Source organism: Petromyzon marinus, chromosome 12, assembly GCF_048934315.1.
Source record: "Petromyzon marinus isolate PM22_M1 ecotype Great Lakes invasive population chromosome 12, UKy_Petmar_22M1.pri1.0, whole genome shotgun sequence".
In the NCBI taxonomy this organism is placed as follows: Eukaryota; Metazoa; Chordata; class Hyperoartia; order Petromyzontiformes; family Petromyzontidae; genus Petromyzon; species Petromyzon marinus.
Genome location: NC_133678.1, coordinates 8,393,099 through 8,413,346, shown reverse-complemented (window position 1 = coordinate 8,413,346; position 20,248 = coordinate 8,393,099). Strand labels below are relative to the sequence as shown.

The 20,248-nt window shown below is 41.4% G+C and overlaps 2 protein-coding genes across 4 annotated transcripts in view; one reads left to right on the top strand and one right to left on the bottom strand.

Moving 5' to 3' along the window:
• The window catches only part of LOC116941588 (oxidation resistance protein 1-like), a 133,693-nt gene that overhangs the window by 45,674 nt on the left and 67,771 nt on the right, over positions 1-20,248 (bottom strand). The window contains exons 1-2 of one of the 3 annotated variants that reach the window (XM_032952784.2): positions 13,123-13,303; positions 9,036-9,295 (exon numbers count right to left, since the gene is read on the bottom strand). In XM_032952784.2, the coding sequence (XP_032808675.1) occupies positions 9,036-9,295; positions 13,123-13,154 (292 nt within the window). In that variant the 5' untranslated portion in view covers positions 13,155-13,303. Of the gene's footprint in view, positions 1-9,035; positions 9,296-12,946; positions 13,088-13,122; positions 13,304-20,248 lie in introns of those variants that run through there. The other 2 variants (XM_032952786.2, XM_032952785.2) reach the window with 2 other exon arrangements.
• LOC116941589 (uncharacterized) overlaps positions 13,322-20,248 on the top strand; it is a 117,073-nt gene continuing 110,146 nt past the window's right edge. The window contains exons 1-2 of the mRNA XM_076066600.1: positions 13,322-13,453; positions 18,844-18,915. Coding sequence (XP_075922715.1) covers positions 13,419-13,453; positions 18,844-18,915 — 107 coding nt within the window. The 5' untranslated portion in view covers positions 13,322-13,418. The remainder of the gene's footprint in view (positions 13,454-18,843; positions 18,916-20,248) is intronic.

Below are 20,248 nucleotides of genomic sequence, written 5' to 3'. Positions count from 1 at the left end.
AACATGCACAACTCCAAATATACAGGTGTCATGGTCAGGATCGACCCCACGACCTCCAGTATACCAGCTGAGGTAGTTAACATTTTGTCACTGTGGTGCCAATACATTTTTGGATTAGCAATTTGATGCATGCATTGTTTTGATCATTAACTGATTTTCAAAAATACTTCGTTCTGGCTCCGGTATACATTACATATAATTGTTCTCAAAGGCGGTAGTCAAGTGGTCCCAGAAGTCCCGGTGGTCCGAATGGAAGTTCTGGTGGTCACGGTGTCAGTTATTATTGTTCTTGCCGTAATTTCAGTGGTTCTAGTGGTCTGAGTGATAATCTCGCTGGGTCCTGGCGGTCCCAATGGTAGTCCTGGAGGTTTCAGTGATAGGCCCAGTGGCCACGGTGGTAGTCCAGTTGGTTGACCCCAATGCCAGCTGGCCAGTAGCAACCAGAACCGCTTTGGGAATTTATTACGTGGGATTAGGACATCGGTTGCTTTTTGCAATTCCACTATTTCATCTAGGTCCCATGAGGCCTTCCATTTTTCTGAATGCCAGACTAGAATCAGGGTGGAATCGTGCGATTTCTGCGGACTGGATATCGATGATTTTTTTCATGGTGATTCTGATTGTTACCAGCTGGCTGTAATCGTATGGCAGATGCCTATCGAACACGTTTTAATGGCAATTGTGGTCAATATCAGTCAACTGATAGAGACCACAATTATCTCAATGCCACACAGCCCGGCCATCCCTCAATTTTTGCCGATCGTATTATATTCAAAAGGTTAGAATCGTGATTCCAAGCTAGGCACCAAAAGCATATAATCTCTTTTTGTAGAATCAGCTCATGTGTGTACAATGTTTATGTGCATGAAACAATGTTGCATTTGTGTGTATATATGTTGTACTTCTTTCACACCGTATGTAATCAGCTGTGCTAATAGGAGGTGCGGGAAAAGGTCAACAAGCTAAATTTGTATGCTCATTGCTCATGCAGTGACAGAGGCAAACAACTTAGTTTGTGCATGTTTTATGCCCTTGATATAAAGTCAATTCCACACAGAGACAAAGCTTCTTTAAACGAGCAGTCTGCCATGTGTCAGGGCACATTCAGCAGACTCAGTCGTGCAGAAACCACCCTCCTTTACACAGTCTAAATAATGCAACGTTACTTAAAGAGGGTGCCAACAAATGTATAATGTACAGCGGTATGTACAGTGTTTAATGTTTATTTTAATTTTATTTAAGCTCTGCTACCACCTACTGGTAGGCACCTTCATCAGGAGTTAATTTGCCTCTCGCAGAGATGTCGGAGGTGCAAAGCTGACCAGGCTAATCCAAAGTGCTTACTTATAAAGAGTGTTACATTTTAACCGCCACTTACACACTCAAGATATCAAGTTATTGGTTTTAGGTAATTGGTTTTGCCACAAGGATCAATATGGAACATGCTGAGCACATGAAAACGAAGAACAGCTGCAGGCCCCCATAGACGTGTCTTAAGATGAACCTGCAGATACTGCTTCAGTGGTGCACTCAATGGGCTCAAGTTGCTCGGTTTAAGGCTTTGAGAAGCAACATCTGCATGGAGGAATAGATCTTGAATCTCAGAGGAATAATGGATGACAGTGAAAAAAATAATATATTAACTTTGGCCCACGGAGATATTTACAATGTGGAAAAGCAATTCTCAGATTGACTGTCTATAGATTGCACGTCATTTAAATAAGAACTTACATCATGTAAGAAAGCTTATATTGCACGAATATTTAGATGCCCTGTTTCAATGAAAAAGGCGATATTTGCGGATACTGTGTTATGAAAAGCAATGCACTGTATTTGGCTCCAAGGTACACAATAGAGAGAGATGTAATTCTGTTAGGAATTGAAAAGTCACTCAGGTGAATAGTTGTTAAGCTCAAAGCACAGAAGTAGCACTGACTCGTATGGGACTCCCAAAGAGAATTTCAGCTGGAAGGTCAGAGGGCCTTGCGAATCGTGTCAGACTCTGGGTCTCAACCACATATTAAATCTTATATTCCAATATAACAAGGTTCCAAATTGCTATTTATTTACAAAGGTAGACGTTTATATTTAAATATAAATTTAGTGCATTCGGTAATTGTTTCTTTGAAGTTAAATACAAAGCTAGAACTGAACAGAGCAAATGTACAAAACATTAAATATAGGTGTGTGCTGTATAAATGTTTATATATCATCACATTAAAACGTATGCTCGTGTAAAATATTTAATGGAACACCTAAGTGATTAATCCAACAACTTGAAAACAATTTAAATGAAATCAAAATTATGTTAATTGTCATGTCAAGTACTGAGGTCTCAAGTTGAAATAGGTATGAGTTCAATGTGGTCTGTTTCAGGAATGTACTCTATGCCAAGGTTACAGCAAACTGCACAAACAGTTATTTTGTTCGGAAAGTGTGTCTGTGCATTATGAAACAGCGGGATTCTTGTTTTCTTGTCATCCATGAAGATGTGAGCACATCGATTGCACTCACAGTAACTCGAACTGACACTCGCACATCTCTGCAAGAGCAAACGGTCAGGGTACCAACCTTATTTGATTGGAGAATGGCAGACACTATCCCATACAGTTCAACACAACGGTTGAGTGATCTATCCGCAACAGTGAGCAGTTTGCCATTCAATATCAAAATATGGCAAAATGGTAAGAGCCGATTTCAAAGTCATTGTATTTAATAATGCTCATAAAAACACAACCATAAGGTGTGTAAAATAATTGCAAACTGCAATGGGCACATGCATGCAGAAAAGCATAATGCAATATTATCCAGGATACGCCTTCGTGGCTGACCATCCTCTTTTGTCCGTGTGCATGCTTGGTAAAGATCCGAGTCCTTTGACATGCACACAAATCCTGAATTGCATGCAAACATGGAGCCAATCGCTCGCTGCATGGAAATACTGTTAAACGTGCAATAGAGAGAGGGTCAGCTACTGGATATGTTGATAGTCTGCCAAAACATACTCAAAGCTATCCGATTTACGGCTTAGCACACATTCGTTCAGGCAGTGCTATGTAATCAGCGTGACTTCAAGTTCAAACGTTTTGGAAAGCTCCGTGATATATATTAATGTATAGGTGAAATGTTGCTCCATCACATTGCTTTCGTTATACATAAATTGAAATAAAAAAAAATAAACAACGTTTGTACGTCATAATAAGTTACCCAAATGCTAGTTAACCACATTTTTTTTTTATCACGGCGATTTTAACTTATAAACTTTCACTTGGATAGTTAAACAAGATAAACATGTACTCATCCTCCAAATATATTGTATTTAATTTTATGAATATCAAAATAATAATTTCAGAACAAGACACATGAATGTGATCACCGCAACATAGAACACGCATGTGGACTGTGTCAAAAAACTAACCGGACCTTTAAGGAATGATCAAGGTGCAGGGAGGCCTTTATCTAGCAGTGGATAGATGATGATCAGCTAATGATGGCGTTATTGAATAACCACTATCCCACTATATGACTTCTCTGCTGATATGGCCTTAATTCCTACTCACTCGTAACTCCAAACAAATTTCCCAACGCGAATAATGTTGGCTGGAGTTGAAGCATGAACTGGTCTAACGCTCCCCGTTGTCATAATAAACAAGCAAACATTGTGAGTGAAGCTGTCTTTACACCAGCAGAGGATGAACTCCCCTCTCACACACTGCTGCTATTCTACTGTGCAGTTGAGAAAGGGTGCCAATATAAAGTATTTCATCATGTGATACATTGCCATCTAGTGGAAAAATCTCGGAAACATAGAGCACTTAAGTGGCAGGGTGATGCACAAATTAGATTCCAAAGGAGCACCAACACGTTGCAGAATTTTGTGAAGTCTCCTAACACACCGACACAACCTTTTATGTATATAAAAAAATTGTTTGAAAAAATTACTACACTAAGATGACATTCACTCTGCGTGCAATTTATTTATCGCTGATTAGCGTAACTGTCATGCTATTACAAAAACACACACTTAATCAGGATGTGCATTACCCTCAGCAATACTCGAAAATCTACATCTTGCTGAATATCACTAGACTTGTTATTGGTCTCTGGAAATGAACTGTAAGCTTCCTCGATATTAATCATGAAACGTACAGTAAAATGCACCATTAAAATGTTACCGGATTTGTCATACCTGTGGTGTAAATTGAACACAATAAAACGGAGACATTCTATCAGGTATACGAACAGTTCTTTGGTCATCGCGGAATGTCCAGGGACTTTTTGTCCAGTCTTTTTGGCTTCACCTTGCACTTTTTACACTTACTGACATTCTCACATTGTAAAATACCTCTTGGATGACTGCCATTTTTAAAATATACATAAATTTAATATCCTCACCATTGTCACACCATAATACATGCCTAAAGGAATTTTGAGTTTATTAATTGCAAGCTCTCTTGTCTCTGCAGCATATGAATATTAAGATAACTGCTTGAGCATGTATTCACTAACAAAATAAAAATAATTTAGGTTCAAAATTTCCATTGCTAAAATATTTCCGGTGCTTGTTCATTTAGATTGTTTCGCTTAACAATGACATTGGCAGCGTTATGCTATTTCAACGTTTATTAATTTACAATGCATGAATTCAAATGATTTTTTGAGTAAAAACTCGGCCTCAATATAGAGGACATCGCAATACTTTACAGTATGAATTAAAATCAAGACATAAAAAATATATCAAAATGCGGAGACACACTCAAGGCAAAGCTAAAAGGAAAAAAATAAGTCTCGCAAAGTTTTCTGTACCGTTCGGCGCTTGGGGCCAATCTAAGGGCTGGAAGAGAGTTGTAGATCTTAGGCGCCACACTCGAGAAGGCCCTACCGTCAAGCGGAGAATGCTAAATTGTAGGTTGAGATAGCAGGACCTGGCCTGAGGAGTGCAAAGTTTATATATCTAGCAGACATCTGGGGGGGGGGGCAGACGGGTATGCAGGTACTGAGGATCAAGGCCGTTTTGAGCTTTGTAATATTTCCAGACAGTAATTATATTGAAGCAAAAGCCACTATTATGGGACCTCCTTTGCCAGTAACCAAAATATAAGAATAGGTTTTTCCCCTTTTTTCTGGCAACAAAACTGAAACCTTTTTACGAGGAATGATGTCTGCATTAACCACAATACTTGTGGTCAGAATGCAAACAGAAAACACTCTGATAATATATGCATTGTGATTGGTCCACACCAGAGACAGCTTTCTTTTGCAGACATCATTCCTTGTAAAAACGTTTCAGTTTTGATGCCGGAAAAAATGGGAAAACCCTATTCTTATAGTTTGGTACTGGCAAAGGAGGTCCCATGATGTAGATGCTCACCCGAGCTCTCATTACTCTGATAGTGCATTGTCTTTGTGCTGTACGCCTTTTGGTGTCCTCTGGTCTAACACCATTTGAGACGAGGCTCAAAAGAAAGCTGTTTCTGGTGTGGACCAATCACAATGCATATATTATCAGAGTGTTTTCTGTTTGCATGCTGACCACAAATATTGTGGTTAATGCAGACATCATTCCTTGCAAAAAGGTTTCAGTTTTGTTGCCAGAAAAAAATAGGAAAAACCTATTCTCAAAAAGAACAGACTGCAGCGTATCATCCACACTGCTGGGAAGGTGATTGCCTGCAATCTACCAACCCTCGAAGACCTGCACACCTCGAGGACCATGAGGCGAGCGAGGAAGATTGTGGCCGATTCCTCCCACCCTGGACACTCTCTGTTCCAGCTACTCCCCTCCGGCAGAAGGCTGCGGTCCATCAGGACCAAAACCTCACGCCACAAAAACAGTTTCTTCCCATCCGCTGCTGGCCTCTTCAACAAGGCCAAGGGCTTACACTGACTTCAACATTTTATTTACAAAATGACACCTTGCCATATTTACACTATCTTACCATATTTGTATTTTTTGTATATTTAATATTTATTCAAATTTTTACATGCTTTAGCCCCTTAGTGTTAGTTAGACTTTGTACCTTTAGTATAGTTTAGACTTGTATACCACTTATTTTACATTTAAGTTTACTATATGTTGAATGTATGCACCTTCCTGCCAAAGTAAATTCCTTGTCTGTGCGAACTTTCATGGCGAATAAAACCCCTTTCTGATTCTTATTCTAATAGATTTGGAGAGGTAACTCAAGGCACACTGAATGCAATTTGTAATAATGTTTTGCATTGTTTGCAGTCTCTGCAAAAATACTTTCATTACTTTCTTAACAGATTGGAAATGCATAAACAATGGGCAGATGCAACCTTAATTGAAAAATTATTGGAATGGCAGAAATAAATAACTGCATTCAACCACATTTTATTTTTCAAAACGCCCTGACACAATGCATAAACAATGCCCATCTACAATGTATGAGGCAAAAATTACTTACTAGATTTGCACTTTAAAATATAGTAAATGCTTTCTAGCAATTAATTACAAATGTGCACCAATTGATTTGCATGACCTGCAGATGCAATATATGGGCAAAATGGCTCGGGAGAAATAAATCTTTGTTAGCTTTCATTTGTACACAATGAACCACAATATAACCATTACAGTGAGAAAGCATGTGATGGGATATACACATTTAGCACAATTCGTTAAAATAAAACTCTAAAATGTATGTTTGAATACCTAATAAATAAATAAATAACAATCATAAATACAGTGGAACAACACGTGACAACCAAAATAAAGTTGGTACTTGCTTAAATCGGTTGGAGCGTTCCCTCATTCCCCAGCCATTTGACAAATTGTCACGAGTCCAGATTGCAATTCACTGAGACAGTGCGTTTTCAACGTTGCGGTCAATGGTAACACCTCGAGCAACTCCAGGGACGACATGAACCGATTATATAAACGCATATGAATGGAAAGACATCGATTCGTGCACATGCAATTCGATGCATGTATCGCAAGCTTACACGTCAATCATAAATCGGTGGTTTCTTATGGACCATTCCACCTATGTCGCTGAAACATTTGTAGTTGCTTTTGCAACTACACGTGCTACTGTTGGAAACGGATGTGATATTCTTAACAGACATGGCTAAGTGCACGCACAGAGTTAGAGGAGACGGGCTGCATTGTTTGGCGTCTGCATTGTTTGGTTTCGAAGCTTTGAAAAGCTTCCTGAAAAACTGCTACAAAGGAAAGGTGGCACTCGCTTGCAAATCTGTTGCTCAAGGGCAATAAGCTCTTGGATAACGTGGGGATGGCAGCAATGTACTTGAGTTCAGAACCGAGTGCTTTGTCCTCCATCGATGTTAAAAGCCCTGCCTCAGCCATAAAGCGTTTGGGGCCAGCGATTTTCAAATTAGCAGGCAGCTGTGTGGCACAAAACGACCTATCAAGGGATGCGCTTGCAGTCGCCATGACGCTCGAATAATATCTAGAGTAAGATCTATATCGCAAAAACAATCTTTCAAATTAATTTGGTATTGGCCAAACATCTCAATTCTGAAAAAAATACATGCTAATTACTGCACTGAGACAATACATGTAAAAACAGGGCTCTCCTGAAAAAGTTGCGACTCTCCAAGTCTTTCCGTTGGTAAACACGAATGATAAGGTTTTATTATTTTTGTGACTATCCAGAAATGGGCACATCTGTTAAATTAGTCTAAGCATTGAAGGTAAAGTTGAAACAGGGAAGACCTAAGTAAGACATATTTCAGTGGAATAAATCGTAATGCAGAATTGAAAGTTTTTAATTACATTTCTCCTTTCGCGCGTAAGCAGCAATGGGTGAGGAGCAAACGACTATTTTTCAAGTCAAATAGACTAAAACAGGAACATGTTCTTAATAGAGTGGATATATAACCATTTTTATTGGAAGTGACAAAGGGAGACCGCATATGGATGACAAATCTGAGATATCATAGTCACCCTTGGGAAATGCATGTAAAAAAACACTGCTACAATCAGGGGCGGAGCCAGGATTTCAGGCCGGGGTGACATTCAACAAATTTTAATTTCAAGAATGATTAGAGAGTCAGGCTGTTGAACTAGACGCCATCGGTTGGCGACACACTCTGACAATGCAGTTGCACGGAGTCCGCCAGACCGAGTGTCGTACACTTATACGCAGAATGTCACCCCTGTCACCCCCCCCCCCTGGCTCCGCCCCTGGCTACAATGAATAACATTGTTTACACAACTCAGTCATAAATCAAAGCAATACTAATAGCAACTTGTGGAGACCTGTACCACAGTGGCGTAGCTTGTTTGGCACGGGCCCGGGTGTAAGGAATGATATTATTGATAAAAGAGTAGGCAATATGTTCAGGTGTCATGGCCCATATTTGCCAAATTTGATCAATCACTTGCAAATGACTCAATTGGAAATAAATCCTTGTGCCGCACAGGGACAGCTTACCATTTCGGTCCCCTTGGCTAGATTTGCAGCAGGGCCTTGAAATGGTTGAAAAGAGATGTTTTGGAAGGAGGTTCAAGTTGCAATATGTGCAATTATAGTGCCCTATAATTATAGTGTCCAATTTCCTCCTCCCCCCACCCCGCTTTGTAGCTCAGCACCTGGGCTCCTGTGACCCGTGGGCATCGTCGTCGTTGCACCATCTGCGTACTCGACAGCGACGCCAAAGCTTCACCCATAAAGCAGGCTCAACATCGACGAGTGTGGTAATGACAGCAATATCGAATACGTACAGATGTATGTTGATCTTCTTTCGCCCCATACCAAGCCAACCGTGCTAATCGGAGGTGCGGAATATGATGGCGTTGACGATTTTTAATGAAAATGAAGTGCAAATCAATTTATAGCTTTTTTGACACGCGTTTTTCCGGATTTTTTTGTTGTTATCCCGTCTCTCACTGTTCAAATAAAGCTACCATTAAAATTATAGACTGATCATTTCTTTGTCAGTGGGCAAACGTACAAAATCAGCAGGGGATCAAATACTTTTTTCCCTCACCGTATGTAGAACTTATTTCGCACCGTACGTAGCCAACCGTGCAAATCGGAGGTGCGGCGTACCGATGGTGTAGAAGCGACGCAGCTCGGCTCTGCGGAAGGAGCGCTTCTGCGAGTTGGCCGTGTTGTTTTGCTCCTCCTCCACGGCAGAGCCCTGCCTGGGCTTGGAGGCGCTAGGAACCGGGGGTGCCACGCTGCCGCTAGCTGACGAGGTGGAGGGTAGGCGGGCCGGTGGGGAGCCAGAGCGGCCTGCTGGGTTCAGCACGGCGGGGTTGGTGAAGGCCTGCATGGTCGCGTCCACAGACTGGGACTTCTTCTTGAGCCTGCCGACAGAGCATTGGCCAATAAAGCCGGTAAGCAAAAACTACGTGATTAATTTACAGATTGTTTGGTATATGAGGTAAAAAAAAGGCCAACTCAATCGTGCAACTTAACGCTGATATTATGCACCCATCACTGAAGTGTGCTAAAAAGAAAACGAATTAACTACTCAGCCAAAGAACATATAGCCTACACTACCCAGAAAAAAAATACAGCTGCTTCAGTAGCTTCATGAATATGGCATAATGACTATATTTAATAAGGTCAATCAGCATGAATCACTTTTATGTACGATATTTTTATATGCATTTTTTTACCAATTGTAAGACCTTGAGTCCTATATCCATATAAAGACCGTAATCTGTATGTCTCAAAAACCACTAGCATACTTCCCGACAAGGTAGAAAGCTGAAATTTGGTACATATAGCTTTTAGGACACAAACAGAACAAATCTGAAAATCCGAGATTTTTTTTATTTTAAGGCCCCAAACACACATGTTTGTGCGTGTTATTTATAAACTGTTCAAAAGATAAGACTGCAGTTTTTTTTTGTTTAATAGAGCGTTAAACAGAAAATAAAATTATAGCGAGAACCATTGTTCCATCTTTTATTGTTTCTGAGATATTTCGGATTTAAGCGGTTTCGAACCAAAAAAATGCATTATGATGTTCAATCTGAATAATTCGAAAACGGTAAAAGATAGGAGAGCTTCCTGTCATAAAATATTAAGTCCATAATTTTTTTGTTCTTTTAATAAAAAATATAACGGAATCTTTACATTGAGCAGTTTCCGATGGGTACATCTTGAAATATAAGTAGAATCAAGTCGTCAACAATGTGTTTTTGTGGAAAAATATACATTTTTGAATTCGTTCTTAAGTGTTTGATCGTAGATAAAAATTTAAAAAATCAAATCATGTTAATTATCATAATTATTGAAAACTTTTGCCTGGTGAAGGCAGGCGTTTATGAACTAGTGGTAATGTATTTATCTAACTCTCAAACTAGAAATTATGTTTTGATTTAAAGCTTTCGTGACTGCAGTAATTCATATTCTTAGTTTTTTCGGTAAAGTCACGTTGAAGAGAAACAACAAAATAACAAAATATATATAAAACAATAAAAAATTATCACGACGTTTCGACCATAACTCAAACGGTCATCATCAGGTGTGTCGGTTTGCATAAATTTATTTTGAAAACGGCATATTTATTTATATGATGACCGTTTGAGTTATGGTCGAAACGTCGTGAGAATTTTTTATTGTTTTATATATATTTTGTTATTTTGTTGTTTCTCTTCAACGTGACTTTACCGAAAAAACTAAGAATAGAAATGATGTGTTAGTTCAGCAAAAACAAAGGTCACATTTTAAACATATTATTCTAAATTAAAATGTATTCTATATATAAACAATAACGACTAAAATAAGAAACCTACTAATTTCAATGCTACAAAAAAATCATAATTTACTAAAAAAAAACACACCAGGTCAATATTGTTATAATCTACGTGGAGCGCTACAAGTGGAGAGAGAGAGAGAGACGATGTTATATGCTAGGCTTCGTATGCGCTTGGGCACACAACATAGTCTTTAAGATGACATCTGGGAAGGTCAATGAAAGCAAGTAACTGAAATGTAAACAGAGCACTGTGAAAAATATCAAAAATTATTTTGGCTCGAAGGATAAAATTGCTAACAACTGTAATGAACACAAACTTCACGCCGCCGCCGAAGTAACAAAGGAATATTGAAGCCTTTGGGATCCACATACCCATTTCCCAAGGAAATGTTTTAAACATCTATAAAGCCCATGAATGTACTTACTCAAAACAATGCTGCGTGTATTGAATGTTTACCTCTTTGGAGCACATATTTGTCAAATCTTAAAAAATTCCTGTATATATTTGGCAGCGAGAGTACTTTACTATATGTACACCACTAAGCTGTCCGATAGTGTTGTTAACCGCATTTACGGCATTTATACAGCGTTATGTCTGACCTATTCAGTAGATTCATCAATTGAAAAGTCAATGCGTTCAGCCCAAAAGTGTCAGCTGCAAGGGACCTTCTGATATTCCAATACATTTCAAGGCCGATTGCATTTGGCCCACCACCAACAGAAATTCTAATGGCATCATAGTTGCAGCGGACAGGACACAAAGACAAAATAATATCCTTCATGCCCGTGGATGCATGGGGCAGGAGGGCTCAGCAGCCTTGTCGTGTCACCCGATGCACACCGCCACTCCCTCTCGCCTTGTTCAAGGGAGAGAGTCGGAGCTCAGAGGTGTCGGGAGTAGGAAAATGCCCCGCTGTGCTTTAACTACACCGACCCCTTGAAGCGTGGAGAGGGGGTGACATGCTCCGCTCCACCTAGCAAAGGTAGCAAGCGGAGGGCTCTGCGGAATACGCCAAGCCTGGATCAAACCCGTCATTCAATGGATGTGAAATAAAATCTGGTATTTTAGCCCTTTAAATATTCCAACTTAGGGTTTCATTCTCAGGCATATTTCACAATGCCCACCTTCGATTGGCTAAATGTCTGACTGGTAGTTAATCGCACGTGATCAAAGTGGGTTAAATGTATAAATGCAATTCATATTTGGAAATCGTGGCGAAGAAAAATAAACTGCTTGGATATGTTAGTTCCGTCCTCATTGATTATCTCCTCACCAGGTAAATCAACATTTAAAAGTCAATGAAAAACATACAAAACACTCATTGCTCTTCACAAAATGCTGTATGTTAAATTAATAAGTGCTTCTTTCACAGGGCTAACTGTGCTGATGAGCTCCAGGTTTAAACAGGATTCAGTTTTCATCTTTAAGCAAAGGCTACTGGGGTACACTTAAGTCTTGAAGGCAAATAAACTGAAAGATATTTTTGTTTTGTTAAAGCACCAGAAAAAGGCAATTCATTGTGAATGGAGACCATATTTGCGAGATATAGAAGAGAAAAATCAAGTGCCACCAAATATGCAGAGAACAAATATTCATAATTTAACATCATCATTAACAATTCCGTTTGTATGCCTGACTTTTTGGCGTGCCTTCTATTTTTCCAATGTACTGTATAAGCAGTGGTTGACAACATTCCATTTTTTTTAGCGACTAAATATCTAAACCCAATGACAATTAAATAACAAATACATTGCATGGCCACATTGGCATATAAAAAGCACTTTGTGCAGATCCTGTACAATGGTTTTCACAAGTCAAGATTACTGGTATACAACATTACACACTTTAAAAAATGCTCCTGCACACTTGCTTTGCAAGCATGTGAACAATGAAAACAGTCATCAAGGGATGTCACCCACAGTGACTATGTGGTCATTACATTAATCCAGTTGGGGCAAAACTGCCAACTAAAAACATAAACAACATTGCTTTGTTATACGATTCACAGAATTTTCTTCATTAATTAAAAACAGGATACAAATTTGTGAGATGAAGGCAATTTAATTGTGGGCATAAGCAAGCAGAACAGCACAGACCCGGGACAGACAATCGCTGCACAGCCGAGGTAACGGCAGACCAAAAACTCAAGCCGTGTCCAAAGACGCGGGCAAGATTCCATGCGGAGAAGCGCCCGTCCACTTCGCATTCATAAAGGAATTGATGTCATCCTTAAACAGCATCACTCACCTTGATCACCCGTGGAAGAGCACGGCAAAAGCGCGCGCTCGCTCTCGACCGCCGCAGTAACAATGTACGCGCTACTCCGTGGAGCAGAGGACGCTCTGCCCTTGACAGAGCTAGAAGGCTCTGGTTTCCCCCTTACCGTGCATATAATTTGGAGACGCGCTTAATACATACAGTACCTTGCCCCTTTCTCTTGCCGGAGCCTCTTCATGATTCGCGTGCACCACGCGCGGTGCGAGTGCGCTCTCGGCTCGTCAAATTCTTCATCACACTCCGCAGGCAGCGGCTGCACAGCTATTTTTTTTCCCACCACCACCACCACCAAGCGATAAGTACAGTGGCCGCAGCTTAAAGCCCGAGTTAAAGTCCATTCATATATATTTATGTTGGTCACTGCAAGGATTTTCAAAAGCGGCACAAGCCTGTATGTGGCCGAATGTAGCTTTCTAAAGGCACGGCAACAGACTCACACAGGATGAGGATTTCTACAGTCAGCCACACAACCGGAAGGTAAGGCAGACCAAGACAACCATTAAAGCTCAAGAAAAATTGATTGCACTCCCCACGCCAATTACAGCTAAATATAGAATGGCGGCAGGTCCTACTGGACCAGCATGCGGCTGTAAGGCAGCAGAGGGGGCTTGTGTTGCAGTCTAGAGCATTAACCATTTCCGTCTACAAAGCCCGCTGCAAAAAATAGAATTTGATCAAATACAGATAACACAGGAAGCACAGTGATTCTATACAAACTTGTACTCTTCTGCAAATCATTCACCTGTATAATTCGTGAACAGTCCCGCATCCTTTCAGACATTAGCACTGGGAATTTTTGTAAAACCTTTTATACTACCTGGCTAAATTCATTTCACCATACAAAAGGAGACATACTGAGCGGCTTCAGCGGAAGTGTATTGTATACAACTTCGGAATGGTTGTCATGAAAAAAGCAACGTACAAAAGCAGTTCTATTCAGGCTCATCAAAGAAAGCAGCGTTTTTGAGCAGCAATATTGTAGGCGGATGCAAGAGCCCATGGCCATGATAGCTTTTTAAAATTATACAAAATGTTGAACGAAGACTCTCGTCGGTATTCGAAGTACATACGTTCTAAGTCTTCAAATATGGTATATATGCCATAAATATAATACATAACAGGAACAAACCTAATCGAGGTCAAAAATTAGAATTCATTTGCATTTTTAAAAATGTGTTTTGTGCCCATCACATGCATGTATGTGTGTTGAACTTCTTTCGCACCGTGCATATAGCCAACCGTGCTAATTGGAGGTGCGGAGGAAGGGCAACAAACTAAACACCTGGCCGGCACTTGGTTCCAGGAGCCTTCATCACCACTCTCGCTCGTCTGTACCGGCAGCCGGACGGGCAGATTGATTGTACGGGTGAAGGGCATTGACGCCGCCCAGTAGCCAGGTATATGTATGCCTAGCCTTGTCTGACCTGCGCCGCTGCTCCTGCAACCACTGCAGTAGAAGCAACTGTAAAGGTAAAACATATATTCAGTATTCCCTGCAGTGTGCATGGCCCTCTTGTGGGGGTGGGGGTCATGTGAGCTGCTCTACTCTTATTCTGGCAGGACAGAATGCAATGTGTGGAGGACACCCCCCCATTGAATTATTCTCGCAGTAACTTTCAAATCGCATCACTTTACTGCTTGCCACAAATGAACCACAATACCTTACACCGATCTCGTCAAGGAGCATAAACCATCATATGCAAACTCCAGTTACACTGGTAGGAACCTCCTGGTTACACCAGCCCACAGGGGATTATTGTGTCCGTCCGTCGTGCATCCAAAAATGGGAGGGGTGGGGCTGAGTAGAGAGGGGAAGGTGGGGAGGGGCTGGGTGGGGAAGGTGGGGAGGGGCTGGGTGGGGAAGGTGGGGAGGGGCTGGGTGGAGAGGGAGGGGCTGGGTGGGGAGGGGAGGGTGGGGAGGGGCTGGGTGGGGAAGGTGGGGAGGGGCTTGGTGGGAGGGAGGGGCTGGGTGGGGAGGGGAGGGTGGGGAGGGGCTGGGTGGGGAGGGGCTGGGTGGGGAGGGTGGGGAGGGGGTGGGGAGGGTGGGGAGGGGGTGGGGAGGGTGGGGAGGGGGTGGGGAGGGTGGGGAGGGGCTGGGTGGGAGGGAGGGGCTGGGTGGGGAGGGGAAGGTGGGGAGGGGCTGGGTGGGGAGGGTGGGGAGGGGCTGCGTGGGGGGGGTGGGGAGGGGCTGGGTAGGGAGGGTGGGGAGGGGCTGGGTGGGGAGGGGAGGGGTGGGGGGTGGGGCTGTGTGGGGAGGGGCTGGTCACCCCGTGGTGCCCTTATAAAACTCAACGTTTAACCTACTCATGCCGGCTTGTGCCCGCCCTCACAGTCGGGCATATTTGCGAAATACACCACACCGCCGTTGACCCTGGCCATTGACCAAGCAACCCAACGTTCCAACCAGCTCCCTCCACAAGAATGTGTTTCACGCAGACATCGAACAAAGACAGTCACCGCATCGCACACTTTCAGATGCGCTTCTGCGGTCGTCTGGAACGACGCTCTTCCTTTCGTTATGAGGAAGCCACTGGAGCTATGCACTTTTAAATCTAGATTGAAAACACATTTCTTGCTAAATGCTTTTTGCGTTTCGTTTGTTGCCCTTCCCTGCATCTCTGATTATAATCACTGTTGGTTACCTACGGTATGAAAGAAATTCAACATATATACATACTACAGTGTGCCCAACGTATCAGTGAGCAGGTAGGTGCATGAGCATCTGGTTGGAGAGGGGCAGCCGAAACCAGGCCATAGTCATTGGGTGACTGGCCAGACATTCACCTTCGTCCTTCAGAACTTATGAAGGCTATGGGTGAGTTCTGGTATAGTGTACAATTCTTTAAAACCTTGTCAAGGAGTTAACTACATTTTCAATATGAATGTTCATGTTATCGTTCTTAACCCGATTATTTTATATCCATACAGGCCTACACATCAAGTACAATACTATATTCTTGGTTCTTTCGGTAAAGTCGCGTAGAAGGGAAACAATAAAATAATAAAAATATAAAACAATAAAATTCTCACGACGTTTCGACTGCAATACAAGCAATCATCATCAGGTGTGAAAACACAGCAATACAATTTGAAAAAAGTGGCGTTTTTTTAACGTTAGTACCACGAAGAGCGATTTGGCAGTTATTTAGATGGACGAGTCCATCTATGTTTGGAAAAGAGGAGGGGGGGGGAGATGAAAATAATGGATGCGGTCTGAAAGCCATCATAAGTGTGAACAATCAATTAAGAACCGAAATGGTTTATCAAATCCTTCCAATGATTGCTAAGCCAGAATCCATCTTCTCGGTTGAAATTGTCTGTGTTTGTATATGTGGATAGCCTCATGAACGAATCTCTCATGGTAGCCAGATGGCTTACAGAGAACCTCTGTCTTGGAGAAGTCAATGTCATGTGAACCTACTGAAACATAACAGTGATCTGCCACGGCCGAGGTGTTGGTCCTGCCGTGTTTTAAGTCTGCTTTGTGTTCACGAATGCGGTCCGAGACATGTCGTTTGGTTTCTCCAATGTAACTACTACCACAGAGGCAACTTAGTTTGTAGACGCCAGGCTATTGTATGTCCGGAATCACATCTTTTACAGACGGAACCAGATCACGGATTTTATGTAATGTGTTGAATCAAACCTGGATCTTGTGTTTATTCAAGATTTTGAAGACATTTTTTGTGATCCCCGCAATGTAGGGTAAAGTGATGGTTTAAAATGGCTCCTCAAGAGGGTCCTTCTTCATGGTTGGAATGATAGCTTTGCGGATTGTGTAGTCATAGTAACCATAAGCCTTAAGAGCTTGGTGTACGTGCTTGAGTTCACTGGCTATGTGTTCCTGGTCGGATATGCATTGGGCTCTATGGTGCAGAGTCTTGATTCCACCACCATCCATCCCAGAAGAATTCCCTCATCAAGACTCTGCACCATAGAGCCCAATGCATATCCGACCAGGAACACATAGCCAGTGAACTCAAGCACATACACCAAGCTCTTAAGGCTAATGGTTACTCCGACTACACAATCCGCAAAGCTATCACTCCAACCATGAAGAAGGACCCTCTTGAGGAGCCATTCAAAACCATCACTTTACCCTACATTGCGGGGATCACAAAAAATATCTCCAAAATCTTGAATAAACACAAGATCCAGGTTCGATTCAACACATTACATAAAATCCGTGATCTGGTTCCATCTGTAAAATATGTGATTCCAGACATACAGTACCCTGGCGTCTACAAACTAAGTTTCCTCTGTGGTAGTAGTTACATTGGATAAACCAAACGACATGTCTCGGACTGCATCCGTGAACACAAAGCAGACCTAATACACAGTAGAACCAACACCTCGGCCGTGGCAGATCACTGTCATAATTCAGTAGGCTCACATGACATTGACTTCTCCAAGACAGAGGTTCTTTGCAAGCCATCTGGCTACCATGAAAGATTCGTTCATGAGGCTATCCACATATACAAACACAGAGACAATTTCAACCGAGAAGATGGATTCTGGCTTAGCAATCATTGGAAGGATTTGATAAACCATTTCGGGTCTTAATTGATTGTTCACGCTTACGGTGGCTTTCAGGCTGCATCCATTATTTTCGTCTCCCCCCTCCTCTTTTCCGAACATAGATGGACTCGTCCATATGAATAACTGCTAAATCGCTCTCCGTGGTGCTAACGTTAAAAAAACGCCACTTTTTTCAAATTTAATTGCTGTGGTTTTCACACCTGATGATGATTGCTTGTGTTGCAGTCGAAACGTCGTGATAATTGTATTGTTTTATATTTTCATTATTTTATTGTTTCCCTTCTACGTGACTTTACCGAAAGAACCAAGAATATGAATCCCTGCAGTCACAAAAGCTTTCAATCAAAAAGTACAATACAGTTCATTCACTAATTGTTTCTCACTTCTAAGTCATACGTGTTGTCCTATATGTGCACTAGAAACAAGGCAAGATTAGGTTAAATAAAGAGTTAATAACAGCTGATAAATAAAAGTTTCACTTCTAAAAAAATGCTGTCATGCAATAGGTGTAAAACATAAATAGTTGCAGCCTTACAGCAAAACATTTGGGAATTTATTATTGTATTATATATTACACATTCTACAAACTATAGAGATAACAACCACAAACATTGATCACCAGGTAATGATCTAATACATTCTTTCATTGGCTACCTATTATTTACAAAGTCCTTTTTAAAGATGGATTCACATCATGAACTTTTAAGTAGTATTCAGGAATCTACCACTATACATTAGGGACGCATTCCATGGAAATGCTACTTAACTCTAAATTATATCAAGCTAACTCTAATTTTCCAAAGACAATGTTAAAATCAGAGGTTGCGCTCCTAGCTGACATTTCTGGAAGGAAAAAAAACTGAATGTCAATAAGTTTTGAATGCATTAAACTTAGCAGAGATTGTTAAAGCGCTTGCTGATCAAGGCCTCTTGGGGTGACCAGTGGTCAGACGAAGAGGAGATATCACCTGTACTGTTTTACTAATTTACATGTAAAATTTGACATAATTTTGACATTTTAATGGAGCGACGGCCTGCCATTATATGCCGGACTAACTAGGAGGTCCCAATCCAATCTGAAACTTGAATCTGTGCCAAACCAGCAATAACTATTTAGCACAAGCCTATTCTGTCAGCAGGTCATTTGTTTGGGTGCTTTTTTGTCTTTGATACATTTAACAAAGCATGTGCTACAGGCTGCTCTAACAGCCAATGTGCCACTATGCAAAATGTGTCTCTGGCAGTGATGAAAGATAACCTTGTTACAGTTTTAGTACCTCACCACCGACTTAAGATCCCACTTCTGTGTTGTGCCGTCACCATCCCAGAATCCCACCCAGATCCAGAAGAACGCTGGCACACAGTGGAACTACGCGGACGTCCATAAATAACCTTATTCGGTACCCAAACATCGCACCTCCTGGCTTTGACATTCCTCCTCCTCAAAGACACTGGTGCAACCATCAACCGCATAAGAACATAAACAGGCTGATGTACACATCTCCTTCATGATGACATATTAAAAACAAGCCACAGCAGCGCAACGACTGTGGCCATGCAACTCAATCTTTGGACCATATAGTAAACCAAAGTATTCTGGCTCCTGCAATGGATAAAAAGCAAAACTACACAAACTCTATCCTGAAGCCCTCTCGTGGCTAGCAGACCTCAGCATTCGCATTTAGCTCCTTAACCTACTATCATATGCAAGAATAGAATGGAACTGTAAAAACTGGAAGATCTGGACAAAGTAACAAGCAAATGTTTAATTACCTCTACACAGTGTAAAGACAATCTTAAACTTTGAATTGATTTTGTGGTAAATAGATCATGTTTAACAAGTCAATGGATTGCATGTCCTTGTACTAACCAGGTAAGTGCCTGCTGGAAAACACTGCACTGCGAGAGACTTGGGTAGAAGGTAAATTAATGAATTTTTTTATATTTTTTTTAAGACTTTGCTTTTGACACTGCCACATTTTTTGTTTTAAGTCATTATCACATATGCCACAGCAGTTTCACATTTGGTTCAATATACATTTTCATCATCACCATATCAGCAACTATCACATTAAAATAGGGCAGATGATAAAGCAGTATAATTTGAAATTTGCCTACGGGTTGAACGTGCAACTCAAGGCCTGCAGCAGTTAGCACGAGTTGGGTCAAGAATGCCTGCACAACAGGCAAAAAACAATCACTTATCACTGTACATGAGCCTATGCCCTTGATGTGTCAGGCCATTTCATCAATCCACGGATGGTCTAGGACTACTATATATTTTCTGGGATTTCCCCAATAAGGTGACAGTGGTGAAGATCAAAATGGGCCCCCCAAAAAAGCTATCAAGAGTGTGAGATTGGGGTGGCTGAGGTGGTGCAATGGTAGAACTCTAGATATTGAGAAGATGTGTAGAATATGAGCCACCAATTTCACAGTACCTAATTGTACGGAGAGAACACTATGAACGAGCGAGTCATCCTGGGAAAATGTGATGGCTGCAAATGTGATGGCTTCAGTCGCATTTTGTTTGCATGCTTTATTTAACCAGGAGCAAACATCAGGATGGCAACCGAGACGAGCTGGGTTCTCAAAAATTAAACAGATTGCAACATGCATATCTAAATGCAGTTAAAAATGTGAGTGTTTTGCACAGTAACTGCAGATATATCATTGTCGTATGGAAATAAGGGTTTTCATTAGATATTCTGGGAGCATCCAGTGCCCGCTTAG